Source organism: Vulpes vulpes, chromosome 12 (genome assembly GCF_048418805.1).
Source record: "Vulpes vulpes isolate BD-2025 chromosome 12, VulVul3, whole genome shotgun sequence".
NCBI classification, from domain to species: Eukaryota; Metazoa; Chordata; class Mammalia; order Carnivora; family Canidae; genus Vulpes; species Vulpes vulpes.
In genome coordinates this window covers 106132159-106150527 of record NC_132791.1, presented here as the reverse complement: position 1 = coordinate 106150527, position 18369 = coordinate 106132159, and the positions used below count along the sequence as shown (strand labels likewise).

Sequence of the window (18369 nt, the reverse complement as noted above, 5' to 3'; positions counted from 1 at the left end):
CCCTATCTGAAAGTGCAAATAACAATTGTACTTATAGGTTGCTGTGAATACTGAATGCAACATATATGTGGTTTAGAATCATTCCTGGCACTTAGTGAGAGCTTAATGAAAGCTGGCTAACATTATTACTGGGTGGTGTCACTGATACGAATGTCAATATTAATTTTTTATATACCAAGGGTCTAGCACATCCACTGATACAAAGACATCCAATAAATGTTGATGAAAGAGATGAATCACCACCATCAGCATACCCTAGATCCATTTATTCTGCTATTTAATTCATTTGCCTATACTTCCTCTGGCAGTATTCCTGATGTCTCTGAATTGGGTGGCTCTTTGAGATCAGAACGCTGCCTTGAATTTGGTCATGAAACTCATTCAAGGACATGCACTATCGAGTGTAAAAAATGGCCAATGATCCTTTAATTCAGAAAATTTATTCTAAAGCTGATAAAGTTATGACCCATAGCTGTAGGTTCCCCACCCACGAGCTACAGCACTCTGCCTGCTTCTTACTTACAGTAGCCACGGAAGGAATTCCAAGCATTGGGTAGATAGGTGTGTTGTACAGAGGAACCTTGCTGCTGCTGCTGGAGAGTCTGGCCTGGCGTAGAGGAGCCGCCCTGTATATGGGAAGGGCTGAGCCCTTGTTGGGACTGCTGGGAGGCAGGACTCAAGGGCTGCCCAGCTACCTAGAGAGAGAGAGAGAGAGAGAGAGACAAAGCAAGAGTAGAAAATGAATGACTTCCAATATAGTTAAGTCTCACAAATAACTGAAGAAAAGAAATCTGGCTAACATGAATTATAATACTGCAAGTATCGCTGCTAAAATAATACTTTAAATAAGAATAGGATTAATGAAAGGCAATCATAACTATCAAATCCCATTTAGTTTTCGAGGGATTATCTACAAGAATATCCAAAAAATTAATTTCACTAAGCTTATTAGAAAGATAAATGAACACAAGAATAATTATCTTCATTACATAAAATTTGAAAAATGGAGAAGCTAAAGAACTTGCCTGTGTCATAAAGCGAATCTATAACACAAACTGAAGTCGAACTCAAACATCACAATTTCCATTGAGTACACTGGGAAATCTGTTTGCCATTCAGGCCCTCCAGCTCCAGCTCCAACTACCTTTCCAACCTTTCTCCTAGACATCATTTCCTGTTAGTAACCTAAAGGGTTTCCATAAATATACTGGTTTCCCACCTCTGTGGCTTTATTCACAATGAGAACACATTCAGATCATAATGCCTTCCCCAACTACCATGTCAAAATCATACCTCTCCTTCAGGACCTAATTCAGACTCCACTTCCGCAGAAATATCCTTGGTTCCTTGCTAAACATAATCGTTCCCTTTTCTGAACACCCATAACTTATCTAAATACCCACATCACCCTTAGACCATGGACCTGGAATATGTGTCCCCTTCTAAATGACACTTGGGAACCAGAGTCCTCCATTCCCTGTGGAAATAGCCCTGCACACACTTCCAGGACCTGTAACAAGTCTCTTCCCTGGGTCTGTCATCCTATGGGGTCCTATCTTGTGGCTGTGGGCTCCTCTGATGGTATTTAGGCACATGGGACCAAGGGGGTGGCCATGGGATCAACTTTGCAAGGATGGGGAAAAGGCTGAGACATGTGGGTATACAGAAGGCCCCATGATGTGCAGGGTGGAGGCTGGGTGAGAAGAAATGGGGAGCCTTCCCAGTCTTAGGGAAGGTTGTCCCTGTGCCACCACATTCTGCGAAGGAGTCCCTTCAGCCTAGGGTTCCTTTGTGTGATGCCAGCGGGGGTGGGGAAGATGGGCCCTTTGTGGATACAGGCGACTGTCTGGGACTGGGACAAGTGTCAGAAACGTCAAAGCTGCTCAAGTTCACAGTAGAGGGAGGGGAGGGGCCATCAGATGCTAAGCAGCCTCCCATCCCCAACACCCCCCAGGAAGCAGGAAGCAGAGAAAGGGCATGTTTCTCTGATGGATTTCCACAGCAATCGGAAGGGCACAGAGTCAGCAAGGGAGGGAGAAAGCCTTTCTCCTGCATCTTCCTACCCTCACCGGGAAGCTGCCAGTGTCCCCCATGCATCTGGCAGAAAGGCAAGTAATTTCAAATTGGCACTATCCGTGTGATTTAGCATCAGTTGTTAGTTTGCATGTACTTTTCAATTTTGTTATTATGAAAATGTATGTGTCAAGTAGGAAGATAGAATACACATTTTTTTTTTAGTTTTTATTTAAGTTCCAGTTAGTGGGGGCACCTGGGTGGCTCAGTCGGTTAAGCGTCTGACTCTTGATTTCAGCTCAGGTCATGATCTCAGGGTCGTGGGATCGAGCCCAGTGTCGGGCTCCCTGGCTCTACACAAAGAAAGTCTGCTTGTCCCTCTCCCTCCCCCTGCTTGCACTCTCTTCCCCCACCCCCACTCAATCTCTCTCTAAAATAAATAAAATATTTTAAATAAATAAATAAATAAACAAACAAACATAAATCCCAGTATAGTTAGCATACAGTGTAATCTTAGTTGCAGGCGTACAACATAGTGTTTCATCACTTCCATACAACACCCAGTGCTCATCACAAGTGCCGTCCTCACTCCCCATCACCTATTTCACCCATCTCCCCAGCACCTCCCACCTCCCATCTGGTGACCATCAGTTTGTTCTCTGTAGGTAAAGAGTCTGGGGACACCTGGGTGGCTCAGTAGGTTAAGCATCTTATTTCAGCTCAGGTCATGACCTTGGGGCCCTGGGATCAAGCCCCGCATCGGGTTCCACTCTCAGCGGGGAGTCTACTTCTCCCTCTCTCTTTCCCTGTCTGTCTCCCTCTCCCTCTGCCCCTCTACCCACTTACACTTGCTCTCTCCCTCTCTCTCAAATAAGTAAACAAAATCTTTTTTTAAAAAGAGTGTTTCTTGGTTTGCCCCTCTCTCTTTTTTTTTTTCCCTTTGGTTGTTTGTTCGGTTTCTTAAATTCCATGTATAAGTGAGATCATACAATATCTTTCTCTGAATGATTTATTTCACTTAGCATAATAGCCTATAGCTTCATCCATGTAGTTGCAAAGAATATATTTTATTGAACAGTTTAGCTTGATTTAAAGCTTTCACCACCTAGACACATGGCACGCAGGCTTTCATGTATACTCTTCTCCTAGAGCCTGTGAATATTAGAGGTGGGTCTACATGCATCCTTTCTGGTTCAGATACCTTCATGTCATATCCTGTTTACTTCTATATATATAATGTTATATCCCTACTAGACTCCAAGCTCATTGAGGCCAAGACCTAGAAAAGTTTTATGCAAAAGGAAAGACTTTAATAAACATTTTTTGAATGGATGTAGCTTTGCTATCTCAGTAACAGACTCTATATCATACAAACACCGTATTACACCACAAAGTCACTGTCCCAAAATTCAAGGAACAACTTAGCAACTGCATACTATCAGACAGTCACTTAGAACAAGAAGCAAAGGCTGATGTTGTCCCTAGGATACAAGGTCACAGGGCTCCCGTTGCACAGGGGAAGTTAATCACTTCATGCAAGTGTGTCCATAATGTCAATACAAAAACTGGAACCAAAGATAGGAACTTTAATTAAGGCCCCAAAATGAATGGTATCATTTCAACAGTCAAGGGGACTAGGTCTGGAGATAACGTGTCTTCACTCTTATTAACATTCCCAGGGTCCCCAGGACCACACAGCCCTTGGTGAGGGGTCGGAGAACATACCTGGGATGACGACGGGGTGGAGGAAGTAGGCTCCGTGACCTGGATGTGCTGCACCTGGATGGCATGCTGGGTGTAGGTCTGAGGGTCGTGGAGCTGGCCAACGTCCACAGTGGACTGCTGAGACTGGTGTGGGGAAGTGGCCTAGAGGGCAGGGAGACCAAGTGCATACTGATTAAGGGGAAGGGAACTCCTTCCAGAGAAAAGGTTCAGCTGAAACAATATCCCAGCAGAGGAGCCGTCGGAACTTCACATCCAGGGCTTCGCTCCCAGAGAGCCCACGCCTAAGCCAAGCTGGCAGATATTAGAAAAGAAGATAGTTTTAAAAGTTATGCTTATGAAAACATAAGCCTAATGCTATTTAATTCTGGAAGAGAAGGAGATAAATGGAATACACCTCCTCATCATGAGCTGAATGAGAAGCTCTTGGGAATCAAAAGCCCTTTTCCCCTTAAGTTTCAATTAAATTTAATACCTTATCCTTGATAGGTTAAGAGATCAATGAAGAGAATTTGCTTTCAGCTTGTCACAACTGACCTGCTAGAACAGTGGCCCCCAACCTTTTTATGTATCCCAGACATCTCTGAAAAGTCTGGCTAACATATAGTCCCTTTTTCCAGAACAATGTACATATACAGCACACGTTACAGGCTACTTCAGGGATTCACAGGTTCCTCCAAAGCCTGAAGTTAAGAACTGTCTCATAAGAAAAACAAGATAAGAAACAGTCAATCACAGTAGCAATTCCTCACTTCCCACTCTGGTATTAGTCCTAAATTCTCCTATTTTCCTATGTTTTCAGGCCAAATTACTTCAAAGCAACAGGTTTGATCATCTGTGCCTTGAGTACACTTCCTCAGCATAATTAAATGAAACAATAGTTCTGGGAAGATTCCTTCTTTTAGCTCCCTAATCAGTGAGGACGAGCTCCCTAATCAGTGAGAATGAGCTACCAATTATCTGGTAGAAGGAGTGCGGTCATACCCCTGTACTAATAACTGTACCTTGGGGATCCCTGGGTGGCGCAGCGGTTTGGCGCCTGCCTTTGGCCCAGGGCGCCATCCTGGAGACCCAGGATCGAATCCCACATCAGGCTCCCGGTGCATGGAGCCTGCTTCTCCCTCCGCCTGTGTCTCTGCCTCTCTCTCTCTCTCTGTGACTATCATAAATAAATAAAAAAAAAAATTTAAAAAAAAAAATTAAAAAAAAAAAAAAACTGTACCTTGTACTGCCTACTACTCAAAACTCGCAATTATTCCTCACAACCTTCCATACCTCTCAGGCATTCGATGCCCAAGTAGGGACTTACCAAACTGGTCCCCCACCAAGTGGTCAACTTTGGTGCCCAGGGATTCAGAAGAGGCTCAGAAAGAGTTCACGTAGTCTATCCTGCGGTAGCACAGGATGACAGTATATACCCGGCAGCCTGAAACCTCTAGGCCGCTACTGACAGAAATCTCTTACACTAAGTCCAGAGCCCTATGCGGCCGGGGGGCTGGGAGAGTTTTACAAATGCCTTAGACTCAGAACTTAACACGCCGAAGCACATTACGTGGGGCCCAGCTCTAGCTGTGAGAACTGGGTATTTCTGTTGACCGCCCCCCACACACCCCCGCCCGCACTGCTCAGTGCCATATTGGCTAGTGACGATACAACATTCGTGAAGGTAAAGAGAAGGATGTGTACCGGAGCCACTTGCACCACTTGAAGCTGTATGTGCTGAGGCTGCTGAAGGCCTGACGTAGACTGTGATACAGGGATATACTGAATTCTCTGGTAGTCCCCCTGCGATGTCCGGTAATCTGTTGTTAAGGTCTGGGACAGTTCTGTCATGGCTTGGGTTAGGAGGTCTGTTGTCTAGAAAAGTCACAAAAAATACATTAGCTGTCAACACCACTGCTGGTACAAATTAGCCCTGAACTCAGATTGGAAAACTCCAAAGGTGAGAAGATGGTGGAAGATTACCTACAGATCCGTATCTACCTGTCTACATCAGGCCCGATGGAGTTACCTAAGAGGTCCGACAGTCTAGCAGCCCAGGAGCAGCGCTGGACATTTCCTGCTATGCCTTCTACGGAGAACTTTGGGAAGGAACAACTAGGAGACCCAAACATAAGCCTAAGGCCCTGGGTAGAAGAGTGAGGGATAATGGGCTACCTTTGCAGCCAATTATATAGCGAGATGGACATGGCTTTGGTATTGGAAGCTGTGACAGGCACTGAAGGGGATGAGGTGCTCTTACCAGTTCGTACACTTACCACCACGGTCTCCCCGGTAGCACTGTCTGTGGTTAACACAGCCGGGGTAGCACTGATCACAGCTGTTGTCAGGGGTGGATGTAAGGTGTTAGGGAGCTGGGCATACTCTGGATGCTTCTTTCGAATGTGCTGTACCATCTTGGTCTGAAAAAGTATGGCAAAACCAAGAATCACTACTGGAGTTAGTTGTTAACCCTGCAAAGATCCCTAAGGCCTTTCAAGTTTTGCCTCAAAAAAAATAAGGTGTGGTGCTGACTCTGGGCCTGCTCCTCCCAAAGCAACACAGACTTTGCAAGAGGAAAAGGAAGAGGCTGAAAAGAAACTGAACACCCATGCCACCCCACCCTGACAGGTAAGGACAGCACACCTCACGGCATCCCCTAATCCCATCAATACCTGTAGCAATCAATCACAAGCTCCCCCCCCAACCAAGAATGACCCTTTTTTCAAGATCTATCATGTAAGTTCCTACGTAGTGCTTCTGTAAACCTGAGCTCACAAAGCATGAATCTTAAATATTCCAATGTGAGACCTTCAGTAGACCAAGGGAAAAGGAGACCAGTCAAGTGCTCATGTTATGTATGAGATATGCTAACTCTGGGGAAATTCCACATATTCTCTTCTCATTCTGGATTTATAATCCCTATTCTCAGGAAGCGGCTTCTTAGCCAGCTGAACTAGGAAAACACTTCCAGTAGACCCCCATCCATTCTGAAGAAGCCAATCATCACCTTCCCTTAAGAGATTCCTTAAATAATGACCTTGATTCAGGCGCAGTCAAAGCCCTTCCCATACCTTGCTGCTGTACTGTTTGGAGCAGTGAGGGCAGCAGACCGGAGGGGTGGCTATTGTGCCTGTGAGTTGGGTGTGGGTGCTCAGCATCGGGTCTGGTTCTCCAGGGCCAGCTGGACGAAGTTTGCGAATGCTTGGTGGGAGCTCAGCACCCGGATGATTCTTCAGAATATGGGCTTTTCGCTTGCTGGCACTTTTATAAACCTGCAAATTCAAATGCTTTGCCGTGAAAGCAATATACAGGGGATCCCTGGGTGGCTCAACAGTTTGGTGCCTGCCTTTGGCCCAGGGTGTGATTCTGGGGTCCCAGGATGGAGTCCCACATTGGGCTCCCTGCATGAAGCCTGCTTCTCCCTCTGCTCGTGTCTCTGCCTCTCTCTCTGTGTGTCTCTCATGAATAAATAAATAAAATCTTTTTTTTTAAGCAATATATGGTGCCACTTTCTTACTTTAAAGCAATCTAACAATTCCTTTGTTACATATAAGAAATGAGAAAAAGTATCCATGTACCCCAAAAGAAAATATATTATCAGCTATATTGAAGGATATATAAAATAAGGACATAATATAGACATGGTAGGCAGCCTCCTGGAATTTATACATCTAAGATAGTAATAATAAAAATATCCCTTACCCTGAAGTTTAAGAGGTAGATACACAGTCACAGAAAAACAATTGTTCCAAAGGCCAGTTCATCCCACTTAGCCTTTCTGCAAAAGCTCTCAAATGTTTCCTAAAGCTACATGCCAAAGAATCCTCCAAGACAGCAGGTCTGATAGTGACTAGTACCTATAATGGTGAATCTATGCTTTAAAAAGTTTCCCAGTTTTAAATGGACACGACTATACTATGTAAGGAAACATTACAATGAAACAGTACGCATATAATCTGCCTTTTTGTAACTGCACAAAAATAAGGATGAAATAGTACAAGTTTTCCATCTCAAAACTCCTCCACATCCTACTCAATCCTACTCAATCTTCCTGAAATCCCGAACCTACTGTATATATTTTACAAGTAGGATGATAGACGCTTTCGCTTTGGAGCTTAGGAATTTAAAACAAATTCCTATACTAAGCTCTTTGTAAGCCTCTACTTTTGTAACAAAACCACAGAAAGAAGAAAAAAGTGTTAAACACAAAGTCAACTAATGCTTAGGAGATACATTTTGGCTTAAAATGAGGCCGCACTTCTAGCCCTTTCTCATCCGAATGGAAAACCAGTGAGAGACAGGGAACCATCTATTGAGAGTAACTCCAAGATCCAAGTGTATACTTATACACGCAGACAAGTGGGTTCTCGCAGGGCTCCCGGACAGGCATCCCAGCATGGATGGCTTCCTCTTACCTTGTCACAATACTGACAGAAGTAATCGCGGTTGGGCTTTATGATGGGTAGAGTTAACTCTGGCACTTCTTCTATCTTCATGTCTGGGTGCCTCTTTGATAAGTGATTCACCTGAAGGGGGAAAAAGCAAATGAGAGAAAGAGAGCCCATTACAAAGAGAAGCGAACCGAATGCCTCCGGTCTTGACGGCTACAAGTCGGAATCCTCTGGTGCCATCCCCCAGAACAGTAAGACACGTGGCCAGAACCAGCATTGCCAGGCCCATCCGACACCAAGCCTTAACTTAACAGTCACTGTTGGCAGGGATTAACAGTCATTCAGCAAAGCACTGAAGGGGAACTGGGTCACCATGGATTCCATCAACGCTCTGACTGAAAGGCCCACTGATAGAAAGTGGGAAATCACACTAGCACGAATGTCATTGTTGAATTCTCCCGATGCAAACCTGTCTTCCATTATTCAGTGCCCTAGCCTTACTGAGGACGCCGAATGAGACACAAACTCGGGTTCCAAATTTCAAATAATGCTCTATGTCTCTAGTTCTGCCAGAAACGTGATAAGGTCAAAATGAACTGAAGGCAGAGAACTGGTTGTCCTGAGGTGCCTGCTAACCCAAGTCACACACCCTTCTTGGTAGAGCGGTTTCCTTCTATTGCTGTTTCGCATCTGGGACAGGGAGGCCTTACAGGGAGCAACCGGGGAGAAGGAAACCCCGCCAGAAAGTATGTTCCAGAACACAGAAGAGAAGAGGGAAATAAAATATAAGAGCAGAGACTGAGCAGGGTCAGGCGAAGTAAAACTAGTAATGAAAAGTGATAGAAGACCTCTCCGGAGAGGTCAGCCGAAATGAGCGGCGGCCCACGGGGGCAAAGGGAGACGGGAGAGATCCAGGGGGGCATCGCCTGCTCCCAGCTTTTCCCCAGCCACTGACACACCCTGCTGCTCGATGCCGTACACGGCACTGCACAAAAGCCAGCACCATAAGCAGAAGCAGGCGGCTCTGGAAGCCGTGGGGCACTGACCAGCATGCCTCGCCTCCGGAAGCCCATCATGCACAGGCGGCACTTGAACGTGAAGCTGTCGTAGTCCGTGGACGTGATCCGCGGCTTGAACGTCTTGGAGCGGCTGATGCGGTCGGCTTTCTTGGCCTCCCTCTCCGGGTTATGCATCCTCTGCATATGTTCCCGCAGTTTGTCCTTTCGCTGTTTAGAGAGAATTTTTGAAAAGGCAGGGGAGTGGGGAGCGAGGGTAGAATGATTTTAGTTGAAGACATTAAAGAAAGCCATACAAGTGGACCGCAAGCACGACCCCACCAAGAGGCGCCCGAGCAGCTACGGGGCCGGATGTTCACGGCCACTCTGCCCACGAGCCAGGGAGCGCCTTCCACCGAGCCTTGGTTTTGGGGAAGAAAGAATCGACGTGTATACGGAGAAGATCAAAGGATAGCGGAATAAGTCTGGTATCGAGAATTATGAGACAAATTGACGAGTAACAGGTAACATTGTATTTACGACACCACGTGTATGCTCGGTCCCCACGCATTTTAACAGACATTCTGATATTCTTCCAAACCTCACATGGATTTAAGAATCTCTCATCGTATGGACTTACAAGTGCCTGTAAACAGTCACAGAGCCCACGGTAGGTGGAGCCTACGGCCTAGGGCACAGGTCTTAGTCTGATGACTTAATCTAGTGATACCTGCTGATAGGAGTCCACAGAGACAGAAGTCAAGCAGAGCCAATCCCGAGGGGAAAAAATTTCAAAAAATGCCAGCTCCCCTCTTTATCGTGGCTCTCTTCTCTTAGACATATGATTAAACTATTATTGGTCTTTTTAAAAAAGATTTCATTTATTTTTTCATGAGAGACACAGAGAGAGAGGCAGAGACACAGGCAGAGGGAGAAGCAGGCTCCATGCAGAGAGCCTGATGCGGGACTCGATCCCAGGACCCTGGTATCGTGCCCTGAGTCAAAGGCAGACGCTCAGCCACTGAGCCACTCGGGTGCCCCAAAATATTACTGGTCTGATAAAGATTTTGAACCTTCCTACCAGAACAGTTCTCCCCGAGTTTTGTTTTAGGGACTTTTACTTAACTACTGCCTTTTTTTCAGCACATTCATTTAACAAGCATTTCTTGAGTGCCCATCGAGTGTCAGGAACCACTCAAAGTTCAGAGTTCAACGCTAGGACCCCTCACCTACCTCCCTCTTCTGCTGCTGTGGACAGGACCCAACTGCTCTTTCCTCCTACCCCCACCCATCTCATTCCTAGAAAGCCTAGGAGAGAATTTCATAGTTTCCTACTCTGTAATAAAGTCTGGATTATGAGCCCTGCCCTAAATAACAGAATTTCTCCTGACTGTCTTTAGATACAGTGATAAAACTCACCACCTCAGACTTCTGTTGCATTCCTACTTTTTCCCCAGCATCAGTATTTGCTAACTTTCCCCCACCCATTCCCTTTAAATGAACAAACTTACTTTAACTGAATCATTACGTAAGTCTGAATGCCGTCTATTACTCACTCTACTACTACTGCTACTACTGCTACTGCTGCTACTACTACTACTACATGGAGCTCTGCCTACAGAGACAGACGTGTATACTGAAGGCCAAATCTCAGCAAGGCCTTTCCATCCTAACAGCCCTAAGGCCAATACAGTATGCTCCCACTCTTTCCTCCTGCCTGCATTCTGCTGCTGGATCTGCAGTGTTCCCAAACATCTAGCCTCCCAAGCTGGAAAGTCCAATTCCAACCTGTCCACACACACACCCGCCCCCTCGCCCATCAGCCCATCACCCAGACATAGTCCTACCAATTCTCCCTCAGAGGTTTGTCTTGATTATGGGTCCTCTTCTGCACGCCCACTGCCGGTACTTTAGTTCAGCCAAGCTCTAAAATGCCCCTGGGGCATCTTCACCCTCTCCCCATCCTCCTCCTGCCCCTTCTCTAGCAGGCTAACTCTTCCCCACCCTTGGAATCCAACCGTCACCTACCTATGAGGTCTCCCTACACCCCAAATCAGAGTTCATCCTTCTGGAATTTTATTCCTTTCTCTATTACAGTAGCAGTAATCATTTTTTCGAAGTTTTTATTCACTTAAGTAATCTCTACACCCAACGTGGGTCTCCAGCTCATGACCCCGGGATCAAGAGTAACATGTTCTTCTGACTCAGCCACCCAGGCACCCCTTGTGATGTCGAAGTGATAAGCACTTTGGAATCTATCTAAGGGGCTATTAAAATTAAAGGTTTTTTCTGAAGGCACAGGACATCAAATTTGTTCTCTAGGAAAAATAACTCATTATAGTCTGAAAAATGAGTTGTAGACACGTTTTGTTCTTGTACTGCATCAACTTGGCTAAGGGGAACTAACTACATTTACATGGACCCCCTTCCTAGCATGGTTCCCAGTAAGTCTTAGCTAAGAGAGAGACTCATACCAGAAGGAGGTGGAAATGAAGCAGCAGCTGTGATGCTCTGTGGGTCAGATGCAGGGGTGCCCTGCTCACCCTCACTGTCTCCCACTCGGCAGAAGTTCTCTTGCCAAGAGCAGGTGCCATGGGCAACTCTGTATCCACCACCACAGGCAGCAACATTCCTCCTGGACAGCACCAGCTCTCTTTCATGAGCCCCCTGGAGGTGCCTGGCATCCCAGATCCCCAGGTAATTAATTTCCCATTGTCCACCCAGACCGGGAGTCAGAGAGGCACGTTAATGACTCTCTTCCGATCCTCCAACTTCTCCTGCCAGACCCCTGCTTCTCTATCATCTTCTATGATGAAGTTTGTTCCTATAAGAAAAACTCTTACTGCATAACTCTAGTGGGTTTGCTTCTCTGATTGAACCCTGTCTAATCCATCAGGTGAGAGTAAAAGAAAAAATGAAAGGAGCAAGGCTTTTCACATGCCTGGTGCTAAAATGATATTGGCACAAGAGAGATAATTAAAAAAATATCAAATGGTAGAATGGATGGATAGCCAACCACTTAATACCATAAGACAGGGGGTAGCCCCAGTGGTTCAGCGGTTTGGCGCCGCCTTCAGTCCAGGGTGTGATCCTGGAGACCCGGGATTGAGTCCCACGTTGGGCTCCCTGCATGGAGCCTGCTTCTCCCTCTGCCTGTGTCTCTGCCTCTCTCTCTCTCTGTCTCTCATGAATAAATAAATAAAATTTAAAAAATAAAGATCTCCATAAAAAAAAAAAAAGCGAACCTAGGCCTATTTATAGCTTTCACATTAGAGTTTTCTGCAAAGGTCTACACTGTGCTACTGTGTACTGAAAGCCATCAGGATTATATTCCACATCAATTTAAAGTGTGGGAATTACTTCCTATTTCTCTTTATCGTCTCCACATTCTATATAATGCATTTTTTAGATTAGTTTTTCCCTCCTGCATCCATTTCTGACTCTTCCAGTTTCTATGTCAGCATGACCTACAATCAGACTCACTAGTGTTTCTCTACTGAGTGTGAATCATCTGATTTCCCAATGAAGTATACCTTATTATTTTCATATTTACTTGTTTAACTCTTATTCCAGTGTCTCCTGTGGGTGTTCCCCTTGCTTCTTCCAGATTCTAGGTGGCCTACAGCTACTTATGACATCTTATTTTAATCCTCGGAGTCATTACCATTCCCCAAAGTTGCCTACGCCATTCAGTGATCCACAGATTCTCCACCTTCCGTAGATGACACTCCTGAGACTTTCAGGGCTTCATTACCAGGCTCTGAACAAGTGCTCAATAAAAATCTCTTGATTTGGTAAATAAATATATCGTTCTATTAGGAATTCCTCAACAGCAATTTAGTTCAACTCATCGTACGAGCGGATTTTTTTTTTTTTTAAGGAGATGTGTTACTACTCTATTTGGCAATTTGAATTAATTATTTGGGGAGTATTAAGGTGAGGTTTTTTTCCTGAATTTTATCATGATAACTAAGTCAAACACTAGACACAAAATGCATCTCAAGTTCAGCTCTTTGTAAGTGGGCGATTAACTGATGAAATGACCAGGCATTTGTCCTTTAGCCGGACGTGACTTCAGCGGCCACAAGTACAACCCTTCGTACCTTAAACTGCTTCCCGCACGTAGAACACAGGAAATCCTTGCGGTCCGAATGTCGGAGCATGTGCAGGCGCAGCTTGTCAGGACGGCAGAAGGCCTTGTCGCACTCTGTACACTGGTAGATCTTTTCTGAGTGGAAGCTTCGCACGTGTTTCTTCACCTGGCAGTCGAAGATGTGAGAAAGTCAGAGGGCGCGGGCAGGGACGGAAAGGACAAAGGGTGGCTTATCGACACTAGAGGGAGCCAAACGCATTACCATGGACTTTCATCAACCTGGTGCTGTAATCCAATCAGATGTGATTGATAATTGGCCTCAATCACACATAGTACCCCTGTCACAAAGAAACAGAACAAGTAGCCAGAAAGCCTCATAAATCTTAACCTGCCATATAACTTAAAGAAGAGGAAGAAAGAGTGCTTGCTCAGTCAAAGCCCTGATGGCATGGGGCCCATTTTTCTTTCTTGCTCTCTCTCCTTTTTTTAAGATTAAAAGCAGAGTTCCTCTGTATTTATATGAATTCTGCTAAAAATTATCTACAGAAAGACAAAAAATAATTCTTTCTCACTTTTTCCTGCCTCCAACATGCATAGAAGCAATTTAGCCCCTTTTAAGTAATTGATCCTTTTACATCTTTCCATTAAATCAGGTTCTTAAGAATAAAGACATGAATTAGATGATATAAAATGCATTACATATTTATGAGAATGATACAATATCAGCATCATTTCGCCTTAGTTGGGACTTATTCCCTGTACTTTTAGATAATTTAAATAAAGGAATACGGCCTCTGAATTCTCTTAGCCATAAATACCCCATGAAGGAGAGCAGTGAATGAGAGCTGGGTAGTGAGTCGTAGCCAACTATTCCTGTAAGATGTTTTGCTTCATTGTTTGAGTTTCTTTGCCATTAAATTCTGCCATAAGCCACTTTTCTAATTGTATGAAGTGATAAAATTACCAAGACTCCCAACACTAGCAGAACTATGATCACCTTTCGTTTGGGTAAATTTTTTTTTAAGAGACACTATTTTTACTAGATATTTATATTTAATTATTCACTGACTAGCATAGAACTAGCGTATCATCACTTGAAGTTCAAATGAAATCATGAGTATTCTGGAATTTATCCTCACCTATTTTGCTCCAGAATATAGTCCAAGGAAGAGGTCAGTGCTTGATACGAAAGTATATTATATACCAACTCTCTCTCTGTTTCCTTCCAAAATGCATGACCTTAGTAAAGCAAGACAGGATACCACAGTGGTAGAGAGAAAATGTTTCCGAGCCAGGAAATGGGAGTATGTCTTCCACAGGCTCTCTACATCTTATGAGTAGAGGGCACTGGCAAAGATGTAAGAAAGACTTTGTAAAAATGATAATCAGATCTGTGTATTTGTTACTTGCAATAAAACTTAAATGTTTCAATGCCAACGTCCGATTTAATTAAGGGTTGTGGTAATCTTTTGTTTATCAAAAGTAGCTTGATTGAAGAAATACCATTCTCAACCATAAAGTTGTCTCAAAGAAGGGATGAAAATGCAGGCGACAGGCAAGTCTCAATTTTCCAAACATCGAAGTTTCTTTTACCAAAAGAAGAAAAAAGCGTATGGGGGAGAAGGGGTCTCAGGCATAGACACTCACCTGGATAAAATCTGGGAATCGTTTCTTACAAGTTGGGCATGTGAAGCAGCCATCATTGATATGAATGGCCACATGATCCTTCAACAAATCAAGGCGGTCAAAGGATTCTGGGCAAAAAATGCAAGAATAAGTCTTCTGGTCCGAATGGAGCTTCATGTGGCTCTCCAAGGACGCACTGCTGATGAAGCCCTTGTTACAGAGATCACAGGTGAGCGGGCAATTCCCCTCCCGCCCGTGGAAGCGCAAATGTTGGTCCAGTTTGTCCTTCTCACGGAAAGCCTTCCCACATTGCAAACACTTAAAAGGCCGGAAGGACTTCCGAATAAACAGATGCTGAAGAGCTGCATTCTGAAAGACACACACAAATACGATTATTTAGCAAGGAAGTCAAGGTGGGTGAGCAGCTCGCACATGTATAGAGAAAGAGGATGATCTCTGCAATCAGACTTTCCAGAGAACTTAAATGCGGGAACACACAGTTGAAAAAAGATTTTCCTGGTGAATACATTAAAAAGGAAGCCATCCCCAAAGAAGTTCACCCTGAAAAGACAAACCTTTTTTATGTCTTAACAATATTTATGAATGTACAAGTTGTTTTTCTTCCCAAAGAATTTAAGTAACAACCAAAAAAGTATTCCCAATCAAGGATTTGTATAATAAAACAAATCCTAGAGTTGAATAGAACAATTGGAGATTTAGAAGAAGCGATGTGGGACAAGTCACACATGCATGAATGAGGATGGAGCAAGTCAGCCAAATGTCACTTGCTGAAGTTCTTGAGACAAAGAATTCAAAGCCTGATTAAAATGTTGAGCAAAGAAAAGAAAAGAAAAAGAAAAAGAAAAAGTATAAAAAAAACTGAAGGGTAGTACTTGCTGGGGAAGGAGACAATGGATACAAGGTTTCTTTGAGGATGATGAAAATGTTCTGGAATTATAGTGGCGATGGTTGCACAACTTTGGGAATATTCTAAACATCACTGCAAAAGGGTGAATTATATCTCAATTTAAGAAAAGGAACTTAAAAGAGAAATGAAGGATACAGATTTATGTGAACATGTTCGTTCACGAGATAAGATATATGAGCACACATCATAAATGGAATATGCGTATTTGACCACTTCCTACTTAGAAAATGCAGAAGTCAAGTTCCAGTGTAGCTAGTTAGTGCCACTGATTTAAAGGCCATGCTAACAAAGTTATGCTTATCGCTTTGTTCCCTGTCTAGAGTAGTCAATTTTCCTTTTTTTTTTTTTTTCAGTCACAGATTGCACTGCTAATACTGATTAGGCATCTTGTAAATTCATGCAATTGTTATAGGGACTCCAAGTGAAAGAATATGGATATTCAGTGCAAATTCATCACTACTGCTGGAAAATACAGCTTATGCTCTACTAAGAGCAGATCAACAGAATCATCTTTCACACAGGGAATGCAGAATCAGTATTTTAGTTATGCTATAATAAAAGCTCATTCATAAGTTCCTCAAAATACCAGAGGGAAAGCTCTAGAGAGCTAGGAGAAGGGGAAAAAATCCCTCAAAAAATATATCTCTGAATGCTTATGCAACAATAAGGGAAAAGTAATTGAAGGATTAATGGAAACCTTAATGCATTATCTGTGCAATGAAAAAGGCACAATGAACCATGCCTAACCTCTCACTTTCAAATTACTTACAAGAAGCAAGTTCTAAACTAAATTTAATGTGAAATAATCATTTGGAAAAAGGCAAAATAATTATGTTTTTTTTAGTGAAAATTCTGAACACAGTTACTATACAACAGAAAGCTTCCTCCTCAGCGTTCTCTCTCAGGGCCGAGAAAGATACTTTGCCAAAAAAATTAATTAATTAATTTAAAAAAAAAAAAAGATACTTTGCCTACTCATGTATCTTGAGGAGCTTTTTAGAAGTCGTGTTGTCCTCCCCAGTTGACTGAGGCTGCTTCAGGACTGCATTATATTCTTTTATCTTTTGTATCTAGATCCCTGAAAATATAGCTTAGCTCATAGGAAGTGTTCAATTAAAAGCTCGAGAATTGGTGAAATGTATTTCATATGAAAAAAAAAAAAAAAAAAACAAAAGAATTCTTTCAAGGTCTCTTCTATAGCATCTGAGAGATCTTTAATCGCAGACCCCTCTCACGTCAGCCACAGAGCTTTCCTGCGCTTCATTAAACTGTTCAGCAGTTACCCAGTCTTTTCGCTCTATCTCAACAAATCCTTATTTTCCAAAAAAGCTCTCAGTGTTCTGACTTCTTCTAAAACTTAATGGAAATATTGCAAATAAATGAATACTATCCTGAAGTTCAGACATTAAGGATTTACAGTGCTTTTGGTGTGTTAAGAATCACATCCTTTATCCAAATTCGAGAAGGTTTCCAGGGCAGACACGATGTACCCTTGATCTTGGTCCCAGTGGGGATCCCACTGGCCACCTTTGTGGGTGCCAAATCTAGAATGCGGTTTTGTTTTGGATTATTATGCTAATAAGTCTCTGTCATTTCTGATTAGTATGAATGTCCTCAGACACCTGATCCCTGACCAGCCACTGGGCTGGCTCCGCATTCTTAGTTCTGCCCACAGACCTTGTTCTCGTTGTCTTTCTAATTCCCGTGGAGCCCTGAAGATCATATTTCTCTGATCTCATGATCCTAATGTAATCTGCACAGTACAAGGTAGTGAAAGTGCTGAACCCATCCCCACCCCTTGACCCACTTGCAGGCCATTTCTACTCCACTTGATCTTAGTCAAAAGGCCGAGAAGCGATAGGCCATTTCTACTCTAAGGAATCCTATGCAGTTCGGAGCGATGCTGGCACACATTTCTAGAAGCCATGTAGAGTGGCGGAAGCAGAGCAGATGGATCCACTATGGATCTTCCGATCCTTGAGCTGCCGTCAGCCAGGCACGCCATACCACACGGTACGTGAGGTGCTCTGGGTGCCAAAATGCTCCAGCTGCTGAAATCTGTGGCAAGGGAAGCAACTCACACTGAAATAAATTCTGAGCCAACAGATTCTTTTGCAGATGAAGACCTGTACTCTTTCTAAAGTTTGATATTCGTGGCCAAAGGAAATTGATTCTTGATCACTTTTCATATTATTGTGATCTTGACACTAAAAGGTAATCAAATCCCGTTTGTTGGCTTTTTTTTGTTTGTTTGTTTGTTTTGTTTTATTTTTTTTTACTTTCCTCTGCCTGTTTTTTATGTGGCTTTTTGGTGGGCTAGCCTTTGGTGGGCTAGCCCTACCAACCCATCTGATTCTCCACTGTCCTTCAGCTGGCACCCCATGCTAGGGTCAAGCTGCTACGTGCACTGTCCCAAAACCTTTGCAAGTATATGCCCATATGTTGGCCTTTGATCCTATGGCTGGCTGCCACCCCAGATATGGCCTACCTTCTTCCTGTCTCTTTCCAGGACCATTTAAGGCCTGCTTCACCCATCACCTATTCCCTGACGCCTTCTCATCTTTCTTCGGTCTTTCTCTCTGCCCAGTGCCCACAGCAAGGACAGGCTACACTTTGACA

The 18369-nt window shown here is 43.7% G+C and overlaps 1 protein-coding gene across 6 annotated transcripts in view; it reads right to left on the bottom strand.

The window, feature by feature from the left end:
* PRDM10 (PR/SET domain 10) overlaps window positions 1-18369 on the bottom strand; it is a 96864-nt gene that overhangs the window by 8474 nt on the left and 70021 nt on the right. For 3 of the 6 annotated variants that reach the window (XM_072729330.1, XM_072729332.1, XM_072729331.1), the window contains 9 exons: window positions 14844-15191; window positions 13207-13362; window positions 9155-9334; window positions 8133-8243; window positions 6789-6989; window positions 5994-6137; window positions 5422-5592; window positions 3739-3879; window positions 524-695 (listed from right to left, as the gene is read on the bottom strand). In XM_072729330.1, coding sequence (XP_072585431.1) covers window positions 524-695; window positions 3739-3879; window positions 5422-5592; window positions 5994-6137; window positions 6789-6989; window positions 8133-8243; window positions 9155-9334; window positions 13207-13362; window positions 14844-15191 — 1624 coding nt within the window. The remainder of the gene's footprint in view (window positions 1-523; window positions 696-3738; window positions 3880-5421; window positions 5593-5993; window positions 6138-6788; window positions 6990-8132; window positions 8244-9154; window positions 9335-13206; window positions 13363-14843; window positions 15192-18369) is intronic. The other 3 variants (XM_072729333.1, XM_072729335.1, XM_072729334.1) reach the window with 1 other exon arrangement.